Genomic DNA, 12,637 nt, shown 5'->3' with positions numbered 1-12,637 from the left:
AGGCTCAGGCAATCCACTCACCTCAGCCTCCTAAAGGCGCGGGATTACAGGCTGAGCCACCAAGCCCTGCTCAGATCTCATCCTTTGTAACACACAGTCACCACCATACCTCCATATTTTAAAGCATTCAGCGATGTTTGGATTCTCTGGCCCTATGTTCTTCCTTCTTTACTCTCTCTTTCCTCACCGGTTCATTAATCTCAGCTCCAGGAGAGCCCATGTGCACAGGCAGCCTTTTCTGGGCAAGAATAAGCCCTACTGTGGTATGTCACGCTCCTGGCAGCTCTGTCATTCAAGCTACCTACCTTTTATTTATCCCCACCAAATATTAAAGTACTTACTTAGGCCTGTGCCTCATGCTTATACTTCCAGCACTTTGGGAGGCTAAGGTGGGAGGATCGCTTGAGCCCAGGGGTTTGAGACCATCCTGGGCAATATAGTGAAGCCGCATCTCAACAAAAAATGTAAAAATTAGTCAGGCATGATGGTGTACACCTGTAGTCCCAGCTACTCGAGAGGCTGAGGTGGAGAGATCTCCTGAGCCCAGGAGGTCGAGGCTGCAGTGAATCATGATCATGGCACTGTACTCCAGCCTGGGTGAAACCTCAACTCAGCAAACAAACAAACAAGAAGTATTTACCTGACTACAATAGCTAAAATTATGTAGGTCTGGCACAAGAACAGACAGAAAAAAAGTCAATAGATGTCTTAGCAATGGTACAATGTTTATTACTGGGAAATGGGTCCCTGAAGCCCAATTCCCATCAGGACACAATATGTCCATGTAACAAATGTGATCTTGTACTCCTTGAGTCTAAAATTAAAAAAAATAAAAGAAATAGTAGTGTTTATTAAAATAACTATGATAAATATGATATCCTGAATTCATTCATTACTGAAATGTTTAGCTAACGATTAGTTTTTAATCTATCTAATATGTAGTTTATTTTAAAAATAAGTGCAAGAAACTAAATCACAAAGAAAGAGGAAAATAAAAGGTAAATTTATCAATTCTCTGCCTTTTTAATCATTAAAGTTGGTAATAAATTACAGAAGAAACTTAAATTTGACAACATAGTACTTTAAGTCTATATATCAGAAAACAACTTGGAACAAAACTTAAAGTATAAGACATCTAATTTTTTGGAAGAAGTGCCTAATTTTCCTTTGGGCAAACAGTGTTCACTCTTGGCTTAATTGGGGCTGTCTCCTTTTCTCAAAAAATGGACATCTGAGATCACTGTGGCCCATCCCATGTTCTACATTTCTAGGCAGAATGACCATTTCAAGAATAGGCACATGACCCATGTCTACCCAATGCGACTCAATTCAAGAGGTTATACTAAAAAGACTAGGAAAGAGAATCCTTTTTACACAGGGATGGCTCAGAGGGTGGAATCTCTGCTTAGTCATTTTGCTTCCAGGTAGAAAAGGTTGGCCTGAATGCAGTCAATCCAGAGGAAATCTGAGCTGAGACAATGGACAAATTCTGAGCCTAGAAGATGCTATTAAGTTCTTAAATTCAGCCCTACTCGAAGGCACTTCTCCAGAACCTTCAGTGACATAAACCAGTATATTCCCATTTTTGTTAAGCTAGTCTGAAGTGATTTTTCATTACTTTCAATCAAGAATTATTAAAACTCAAAATGGGAAAAAGGCATAATAAACATTGCATAAGGATGGTAATTTTCTGAACAGACAAATTACTCATATAAATTATAAGAATTATACCTCATAGAAAAATGAGTGATTTTAAAAAAGGATAAAATAGCTAATTAACATATGAAAATTTAAAAATATACCACATTAATATTCAAGGAAATATAAGTAAGGCATATTTTAGACACCATTTCTCACCTACAAAGTTTACCAAAATGTTGTAATATATATCCAAAATGGAAATTGAAGGTGAAGTAAGAAGGCACTCTCAAGCACTGCCTATGGGAACATAAATCTGTACAGTTATCTTTAACAAAACCATTGGACGATATACAGAGACACTTGAACACTCTAACACTTTGTTACAATCATCTCACATTTAGGCATCTATCCTAAGAAATTATCTGACATAGAGGTAAAACATTAAGTATAAGACACTTTAGAAATCATGTCATTAAAAATGACATTTACAAAGAGTTTTTTAAAGGCATAGTAAAATATTTTCATTATATCCCTAAGATAAAAAGGCTGCAAACAGGCTTGAGTTTATAATATGGCTGTGACTGTCTGAAAAATGATGTAAACATGGAGAAAAATGAAAGAATAGACACCAAGTGTTCATTGTGGCTATCACTGGGTGGTTTGGTAGTATTTCTTTTCTTCCTAACTACTTTCCTGAATTTTCCAAATTACTTACAATAAGTATAATCCTGATAATAAAATTTTGAGTTTTTTAAAAAAAGTTATTTCTTCCTTTGTCCCATTCTTTCAGAAGTATATGGACTCTTTAAGGACACAGAATGCCACATATTCAGAGGGTACTCTAATTGGAAGGGATTTCAGAGGTGATGTGAATGAACATTTCCCCTAACACAGCTATCACATTCACAGCATCTCTGACAGATAGTCATTCGTTTTCTATTTGCAGACCTGCAGTGAGAGTTCCAGGGGCGAGGCACAGGGCTCATTCATATTCAAGAAGGCTCTAGCTCTGAGTGATGAAAAGTTCCTCCTTGTATTGACTCAGCATATTACGCTGAATTTTCATGTGTTGACTCTTCTCCTGGTGACTCCAAATCATTAATCCTAGTTCTACTCTCTGGAGCATGTTCTAGTTCTCTCTTTTTAAGATCATGTCAGGGGAAGATCTTGGCTTTATTATCAGTAGATCACAGTTTGAATCTCAGCTACACCCTTGTACGTATCTGATGATCTTGGACAGCAACTCTGAACTTCTGCTTCCTCGTTTGTTAAATGGAGATAACAATACCCATCTTTCAGAGATGCAAAAAAGATCATATGTACAAAGCACTTCTCATGGTATACAGCACACATGTATTGACTATTAATTATCTAGCTTCTTATCCTGAGGGGTAGGCACATTGCCTAGAATACAAGAATTCAAAACTTTTGTTGAATGAATTAATGAATTGTTTTTCAAGCAGTCTTTGATTCCACCTAAGCAAACAATAATCTACCAATATTTCTCATCATACCTTGAGAATGCTATGAAAGAATGTGAGATGCTCTGTGGAATTTAGGATACATGTTTCAGCCATACCTTGAATCACTGGACTCAGATCTGAGATTAGTCCAGCTAATGTTCTTGAACCCATGTTGCTCAGTGATCACACTCCCCTCATAGCTGTTCATAGGCAAGCTACTTAATAGTCTAGTCAAGAATTATGCTTAGAATAGACACCAAGATAACTGGGCAACAGTTTCAAAAACTTTGTTTTTTTTTTTAACGGTTTTTTTCTTTACTTGATATTTTGGCAGGTTCTGCTTAATCTCTCAATAAACTTTCAAGAAAAAAAGTGAAGCAACTAAAAAATAAGCCCTTAGTAATAATCAAAACATAATTAGAAATTACATTTGTTGGTACTTTGTACTTTTCTGGCTCCTTGCACCCCAGGTATAATGTATAAGGACCTGAAGATCTGAACTTACTTAAAGCACATCAGTGTTCTCTGCTTCCCCCCACTACTTGTGATTTGATTCCACCTTCATATTCTCAGTTCTACTCTTTCCAGAAGGGTGCAAAGGCTTTCAGAGCTACCAGGAGCAAACTGTGACATTTGTTTTCTCTATTAACTTGTTACTATAATGCCAGCCACCCTTGAACAGTGGTTCTCATTCCTCTGGACTCCTTTTAGGATTTCTGGCAAGCCATTCCTCCTCTTGGCCAGCAGTCTTTCTCAAGTGGCTTATATTAGTTTCTGCCCACTGACCTCTGGTTATCCAACTCTAATTTCATTGTTTTAAGATAGGAACAGCTTCAGTGATTTTATTTAGTATTCTCTCTTTCTTCCTTTTCCTCTGAAAAGAAGCAAGATATCAAGTGAAAATTTTCCTGTTTTCCCAGAGCTATATCTAAGAGCAAAGCTGAGGGCTAAACTATATTGACACCCCCCCACCACCACCACATTCTAAAATATAGAACATCTTTACAGAGCTTACTAATAGGTATCACTTTAAAATAAGCCTACTACCAACCACTGCTCTCTCTCACATAACAATGTAGGAAAAGAACCTAGAAAGTAGTGAGGAAGATTACCTTTTAAAGACATACTATTCTATGAAGGAAAAGGAGAATACATTATCTTGCTGCCTAAAATCAAAGGAAAAAGGCTTCAAGATAAATTATTTTAAGAATAGGAGGTGACTACATGCAGTAAGATGAGTGATTCATTTTTCTAGTTGGTAATCTGTTAGACCAGCACACCTGGGCTACCTGAGCCAGGGAAAAGAGGACCAGAGGGCAAAATAAGGCTGAGAGAAGAGGCAGCAATGAATACCTGGCCCCATCATTTGACATAGCATGGCCTCTTTCCTAAGAGCTGGTAGACACTGAAAAAAAGTTGTTGAACTCTAGCTATCTTTCCAGACTGCACCAAAAGGGCTGACCACCAGGAAAGGGGGGTCTCAGTTTGCATTTGTATAATTTTTGGAGGGAATAAGAACATGGTAAAGATCAAGCCAAATTTCCTATATCAGGAACTATGTTCTGGGAAAGGAAATACTTTGGAGACACTCAGAAGAACTCACACGTGAAAGAACCAGCAACCACTTACCTGCTACACAGAGGTGTTCATAATTGACCTTAAGCCAGACAAGCAAGGACATCTAACCAAGAAGGGAACTCAGCCTCATTACAGGCAGTTAAATAAGGAAGCATTTGCCCTTGTCCTTCTTCTACATTGCCTAAATGTGTGAAATATGATATTAAAAAAAAAAACTCCTGGCCAGGAGATGGAGACAGGAGAAGTCAATTATTTGTAGAATGGAAGGAGGAAGAGAACTTTGAACTTAATTTAAAACCAAATTTTTGAAACAATAACATAAGACTATTCTAATAATTGAAAGTAACAGAACCATCTACAATCTTGCTAACATATTAATTGCATGCAGTTAGGTACTGTGATAATTATATCACAGTACAATGAAGAAGAGTAATCAGAAGCATATACTCAAATGAATAGAAACTCTTAAACAAATACATTTAGTTCTATCTTCTCATGCTTTCTTCTCTGTTTAGAATGAGGATGGCCGTATCGTCATTACTTAGTATTTCCCTTTTTCTCCCTTATCTGGATTATATTGTGATTATACATTCAGAATACATATACATCTTGGTTTCCCCTCCAACAGCACAACGAAAATGATTTGAAAGAACAATGTGAGGTGAAAGTCGTGAAAGAGTCTCTGTTCTACCTTTGTGATGCCATAACTCAGATATACCAGGGAAGCCAGGATCAATGACAGGATGAATAGAGACATGACTACATAAACATTCAAACGGGGTGTCTTGGAACCCCTTGGCAGTGTGAAATATGGAGGGAATTCGTCCTGGTAGGAGAGCAAGATGTCTGTTTCTATAGAAGACTAGGCGTTCATTTCATTGGTCAGCATGGGCAACATCACTCATAATATCTCCCAACCCATTCTCATAAAAGCTTGTGCCAAATTCCATTAGAAGGGGTGATATAGGGAGTTGAAGGAGTTGGACGACGAATTATTAAATGAAAATGAATTTGGAAATCAAGAGACACACTAAGGAAATGCAAAGTTAAGACCAGATTGTTGCATACAAATGTAGCTGGTGGAAGGAAGGTTGCTCCCCACTCAGTATAAAACCAACAGCCCTGTGGAATGACATTCACATGAAGAGTTGTGCCACCATAAGGCAACAACAAATTTTGCAACCTGCATAAAAGGTGGTCACCTTATCAAGAATGACAACCCGAAAAGAGAGAGCTAGAGGGAACAGAGAACAGACTGGAACCAAAGGAAAACATGTATTTAACAAATATTTATTAAAGCAAGAATGATATGGTGTCTTAGGAGGACTTCTACAGACCCTGTGAAGTGGGCGGAGACCCCTCGCGGCTTCAGGGCAGCCACCTAGGCCCCGGCTGACCTGGGCTCCCCTTAGCGCCCTGGCTGTCCGGGGAGTCTGCGGCAGGTTCGGGACAGTCCCACGGATCGCCCGCTCAGGGACGTGGGGTTGAGGGGGACGCGTGGGGCGCAGATTGGCGGCAAGGTCCAGGACGCCTATCTCCCGAGGGGCCCTGCATACCGGCATCAGGCGGGCCTGAGCTGCAGGGATTCCAGCAGCCTCCTTGGGGAGCGCCGGCGGCCACTGCCACCACGGCCCTTCTTGGGGCACAGGCTCTGGATCCGCCAGGGACTGCGAAGCTAAGCAGGGTCGCTCGAGTCGCGCTTTGATGGGAGACCGCCCTGGGAGGACCGCCCCCCGCCAGCTCCTCTCTGGCTTTTGGACTCTCACTTTCCACTTCTCTTGGCGCCTCCGTGAAAAGGGACGCCCGGGACTCCCTCTAGCGGCTCACGGGTGTCCCCAGCCAGCACCCGGAGGGCAGGGGCACCGGATCACTGTAACGAGGAGGTGCCCGCGTCAGTGGGCGGGAGGGCCCCAGGGCCCGCGCGATGCTCAGCGAAGCAACAATCCCCAGCCGCCGGTTTTCTTTCCAGTCCCCCCCCCGCCCATGGGACTCAAGGCTCCGGATTCGGGGGGAGCGGTCATGGGGTTTCCCAGGCAGTCTGAGAAACCCCAAAGCGACGCTGCCTTTGGAACCCCCATGCGGTGAGATGGGCTCTCATGCCGGGGGCCTAGCTCACAGGTAGCCCGACCACGGTGGTGGATGCTGGGACCTCGGGGGGCACCGCGGGCGCGAGCTCCTGAAGGGAGCATTTCTTTCGTTGTGCGCATGCGCGGCCTTTGACATTGCGGTGCGTGCGCACACAACGGCTTTTCTCGGTTCACCGGGTCTGAGAAGTGGGAGGCCACCGAGTCTCCCGGTCGGATCTCGGGTTCAGAGAGGACTGCTTGCTGTTGTGGTCTCGACCAGTAACGGCCCAAGGTGGGGGCAGCGGCGGTGCCTCTGAAGCCGCGAGTCGCCACCATGTTGAAGTTCCTCCGCTTCGTAGAGGACCTCAACGGTCGCTGGCGCAGGTTCTCCGGGGGCGCCGAGAGCGAGATGGACCCCAAGAGCGTCTACTCCAAGCATGCCTACCGCATCCGGAAGGGAGACTTGCCGCGGCTGCACATACCTGCCTTCGCTGGGGACGTGCCGGAAATGGAGCGCGTCCTCCTGACGGGGAAGTACTTGCTGAACTCGCGGGACAGTGAGAACAGGTGAGGGCCAGAGCGGCCGCCGGGTGGGGCGGGAAGGGGCGGGGCAGACGCCCTTCCGGGACTCTTGTTTGCGCCGGGGCCGGGGCTCCCTTCGCTTAGTCTCCAGCGCCCGGGCTGGAGGCCTCGGTGGGGGCAAGGCCCTGGCAGCTCTTTGGGCGGAAAACAGACACACAGTCTGGCTGGATTCCCGTCTCCTCCTGGTTCCCCTTCTAGAGCTCGGCATTGGCAGTTTTCTTAAAAAAGGGATGGAATGAACTAACTGAAGTATAGACTCTGTCTTGTCTTTAGTGAGAGAAATAATTCCCGTAATATGTCAACTTCTGGGCTAAAGAGTCTTCAGGTAAAATCCAATATCCATTTTAGATTGATGTGCACATTTTGGATAAAGGTTGAAATAAAGTGGGGGTTTTGCAGGAAAAAAAGAAGTAGAAAACTATCTTCTTATTATGTAGACATTTTATTATACAATGGGGTTTATTATATATGGGTGTATTACATATATACAATTAAAATAATCATTTTAGCTTGTGTCCTTATGAGAGTTAAAAAAAAATACAAGTGTTTCTTATTACTGCAAAATTATTGCTTTCCTCTACAAACATTTTCTTTAAATATACTGAGCACCCCACTTGTATTTATCACTTTAAAAATCCAGTTATTCATCAACGTAACATGAATACTGTTATGTAGCAGATATACTCTACTGTGTCTTATGTTTAACCACACTTAAAATCGTACTATTAGGATTTAATTGCAGTGAGAAGTTTTTCTCCCTTCCTTTTAAACAAAAAAATTTCTGAAGAAAGAAAATGATAAAAGATATAGTTTGCCCTTTTGAAAATATATGACAGTCTTAATATTAACCATTGGAAATATCTGATTCATATTCTACAAGTCTAAAATTTGAATGAGCCATATCTTTTTGTTTGAATTCTGAATTTCTTTTGAATTAAAGTTTTTTGAAAATCACAGAATTTGTGGTCATAATTTCCACCCTCTCTCACCATAGTACTTTGAATAATTAAAATGTATTTAAATGCCACTCACATGACTAGAAAGTTATAGTCCTGATGCCTACCTCTGCCATATTTAATGGAAGGTCAGGCACCATGATTTGTGTGATGCCCCATTATTTTACATATCAATAAGAGAATTTTAAAATGCTGCCAATTATAGTAGTAATTAATCATGAATTACAGGTGATATTCTGATGTTGGAGACATTAAAATGGGAGGAAAGTTAGCATCTTGGAATTACTGAAATACAATGTTATCTCTCATCTTTAAGCCATACCACAAAGCAAGCATAGCTGTGTAATTTTATTTCATTACAATGTTGTTTTTGTTAAGTAAAAGCAATAATTATAGTATCTTATAATTATTGAGCTGCTATTTGTGCTAGGGACTGCTCTAAATAAGTTGCATAGATTCTCATAAGCATCCCAGTGGTGTGTTATGAGATAGCTACTATTTTCATCCCCATTTTGGTGATGAGAAAAATGAGGCACAGAAAGGCTAAATGAGAATGTGAAATGACAGAGTTTCAAGTGGGATTCAAGCCAACGTTGAGCTGACTCCAAAGGCCAGGCTCTTTCCAATCCAGTAGACTGCCTTTTTTTCACGTATGTGGTGTGTAATAAGAGCTGATAAATAGTGTGCTTTCTTCACAAGAAAAGTCGGTTATTTGTATTGAAGGCAGAGCAGTAACATGCTATTCAGTGATTACAATTGCATGAATTTTTATATGTTTTGCGATACTGCATTTCAGTTTTCTGAAAAGTCCTCTCCTCTCACTTTCACAGGACTGCTCTGCATGTGGCCAGTGCCTGTGGCCGTCGAGAAGTGGTCATTTTCCTGACAGAAGAGAAACAATGCCAGCTTAATGTCTGTGACAATGACTACAAAACACCTCTGATAGCAGTATGTACTGGCTCACTATTTTAGCATGAGATGGAGGTGGCTTCAATAGATAGAATAAAAACGAACTTCTCTCATTTAAATATCACTAGGTGGAATCGGTGAGATGTTTATTTTGAATTCCTGGAGTTTATGATTTATGTCTTGGTTTAATACTCACAGGCTGTCCAATGCCAGGAAGAGGAATGTGCAACTATTCTGCTAGAATGTGGTGCCGATCCAAACCCTGTGGATATCCATGGCAACACTGCTCTGCACTATGCTGCCTATCATCAGAATATCTCAATGGCTGAAAAACTGCTATCAGGCAATGCAGATATTGAAGCAACAAACAAGGTAATGCATCAACCCGCCTTATTCCCAAAATACTTGAAATGCATTGGTTTTAACATTGACATATGTATGGGTCAGATTTTCATATTTGAAATCTGAAGCATCCCTGAATGAAAATATTTTAAATAAGTTGATTGGATAATATTTTACTTTAACTATTAATCCATCTGCTCTGGAAATAATCTTTATATTAAAAACTCAAACTAAACTAAAGCTTTTTACAATAAATGGAAACCTTGCTGCTCTTGACAAGCTCCTTAAAAAGTAACATATATGGAAATGAGTTATCTCTCAGTGGCAAGGCTTTAGAGGGAAACGTGGAAAGGGGAATGGAGAACAATCTGAAACATGCAGGCCAACTTGGACAGTTAGATCATTGAGGGAAGTGAGCAAGAAAAAAGTATTGTTTTGTTTGTCATTCAGTGTATGTGCTTAGACAAGCTACCCTTCAGTTTAGGAGAAAATAATTCTCAGTCTGGTGAAGAGGGTCAGCAAGTTTTAGACTTGCCTAGAGATCTGCTTACAGTGACTTGGACAGTAAAATAGGTGGGGATAAAATAGGAAGCATTTCAAAAGAGGGAAGAGTCAATGATTAGCTTCTTATCCTATGCTGGCATAAGCAGTCACTTAAATATGAGTACAAACTCTGCTCTTGAATCTGTAAAGTCTTGATGGGAAAGTGGATGATGAGAAGCTTATAAATAGCAAACCATGTGGCATTTTACACTTACTAGTTGCTGTTCTACTCCTACCCAAGAAAAGTGGCGTTGGCAGCAAATGACTCTATTACTCACGTCTCTTTATGCCCACCTCCCCAAATAATAAAGGGACTTGGCTTTGTGGAGGAGAGATGAGACATGGAAGTGACAGTCTACTGAACTAGTTCTCAGCTAAAATTGTGCATTGCAGTGATCTGAGGGATTTTCTTTTTTTAATCCACAAGTCTAGCCTCTTCCATGAAGATGTTCATTTAATAAAAGTAGTAGGCCCTAGATATGTATAGTATATTTTAAAATACTTCCTCAAAGCTAGGAATGATGGAAAGTGCCTGTAGGCCCAGGTATATGAGAGGCTGAGGTAGGAGAATCTCTTGAGCCCAGGAGTTTGAGTCCATCCTGGCATCATAGTGCGACCCTTTCTCCCTTCTCTAACAACAACAACAACAACAGTGGCGGCAACAGATTTCCTCAAGATTCTGACACAATCCAGGTTAAGAATGACTGAATATTAATATGTAAATTCCCATATATCAAAAATGTCAAAAATCCCTAGATGAGATGGAAATTGGTAGCTGTTACTTCCTTCAAACCTCTGCATCCCAAAAGTAGCCTGACTTGTATCTTTCTTTCTGTTTCTATGGAGGAGAGTGCAAAGAAATGTTTTTGGCAATATCTGTCACCTTATGGAATAACACCTTCCTTTCAATCATCAATTTTCACTTTCATTCAGAGGACCTTTAGAAGTTTACTTATGGGTAGTCTTTCAATAAGTAGGGACTGACCCTTTCAGAATATTCTGTCATTTTATCATCACTCAGGAGATTTGGTCAATAAGTGTTTATTACAAGCAGGGACTTTTTCTAAGTTGATACTGTGTTATGTACTGTCTTCAGTATGTCAAGAAGATGGCAGTTTAAGACACTGAAAATCATGTAGTAACACAAAGAAAGTAATTCTTTTAATAATTTAGTTTCAGCATGGGAGGTTTGAAGGAAGTAACAGCTATTTCCATCTCATCTAGGAATTTTTGACATTTTTGATATATGGGAATTTACATATTAATATTCAGTCATTCTTAACCTGGATTATATCAGAATCTTGAGGAAATCTGTTGCTGCTACTGTTGTTGTTGTTGTTGTTAGAGAAAGGAGAAAAGGTCTCAATATGATGCCAGGATGGACTCAAACTCCTGGGCTCAAGAGATTCTCCTACCTCAGTCTCTCATGTATCTGGGCTTACAGGCACTCTCCATCATTCCCAGATTTGAGGGAGTATTTTAAAATATACTATACATATCTAGGGCCTACTACTTTTATTAAGTGAACATCTTCATGGGAAAAGGTATTCTCTTTTAATTCAGAGCCCATGATTTTCTATGAACTAGTTAGCATTTGATGAACAATCTGGCATAATTAAATGCAGCACAAATAGATTGTGAATGAGGAAATGTTGGAAAAATTCTTGAAATGGGAATTATGAATCTTAATATCAACTTTTATTATATGTTGGCACCTAATCGTTTATGGTAGAACATCTAATACTAAAGGAATGACTGATTGTACATGCACATACTTGTTTTATACCCAGCAATCTGGAATTGGAGCTATGATCAAAATGTGCCCCATACATAAGTTTAGTGTGTCTGCATTAATTAAGTCCATATGTAGAATTGAGGAGACTCAGCCCATGTCTGAAATCCCAGCCCTTTGGGAGGTGGGGGCAAGAGGATTGCCTGAGTCCAAGGGTTTGAGACCTCAAAACCAGTCTGTGCAATAACTCATCAACAAGGGTACCTACACAATGAATTTTTTTTTTTGAGTTGGAGTCTCACTCTGTCACCCAGACTGGAGTGCAGTGGCCGCTTCCAGCCACCACAACCTCGACCTGCTGGGCTCTGGCGATCCTTCCACCTGAGCCTTCCAAGTAGTTGGAATTACAGGCATGCACTACAACGCCCAGCTGATTTTTTGATTTATTGTAGAGATGAGGTCTCGCTGCCCAGGCGGGTCTCGAACCCGCGAGCTCAGGCAATCCACTCACCTCAGCCTCCCAAAGGCGCGGGATTACAGGCTGAGCCACTGAGCCCGGCCTTACAATGAATATTTGTATACCTAACCCTGAATTGTACCCCACGATTTTAAAATAAAAAAAAAATTTTCGAAAAAAAAAAAGAAAGCCCAATGCAGTGGCTTGTAACTATAAACCCGTGCTTGGAAGGCTGAGGTGGGAGGGTTGCTTGAGGCCAGGAGTCAAGACCAGCCTGGGCAACATAGCAAGACCCCATATCTGAAGCAGACAAACAAAATAGCTGGGCATGATGGCTCTCACCTATATTCCCTGCCACTTAGGAGGTG

At 41.0% G+C, this 12,637-nt stretch overlaps 1 protein-coding gene across 1 annotated transcript; it reads left to right on the top strand.

The window, feature by feature from the left end:
- Positions 1-7,082: 7,082 nt before the first annotated feature.
- On the top strand, positions 7,083-9,567 carry LOC103254627 (putative ankyrin repeat domain-containing protein 20A5; the record flags this gene model as incomplete). The annotated part of the gene is made up of 3 exons (XM_008052661.2): positions 7,083-7,315; positions 9,117-9,234; positions 9,394-9,567. Coding segments are annotated over exons 1-3 (525 nt in total), but the record flags the coding sequence as incomplete, so codon positions are not given.
- Positions 9,568-12,637: the final 3,070 nt, after the last annotated feature.

This window comes from Carlito syrichta, unplaced genomic scaffold (genome assembly GCF_000164805.1).
Source record: "Carlito syrichta isolate Samal-C Ts95f unplaced genomic scaffold, Tarsius_syrichta-2.0.1 Scaffold287146, whole genome shotgun sequence".
Classification (NCBI taxonomy): domain Eukaryota; kingdom Metazoa; phylum Chordata; class Mammalia; order Primates; family Tarsiidae; genus Carlito; species Carlito syrichta.
This window is presented reverse-complemented; position numbering and strand designations above follow the sequence as displayed.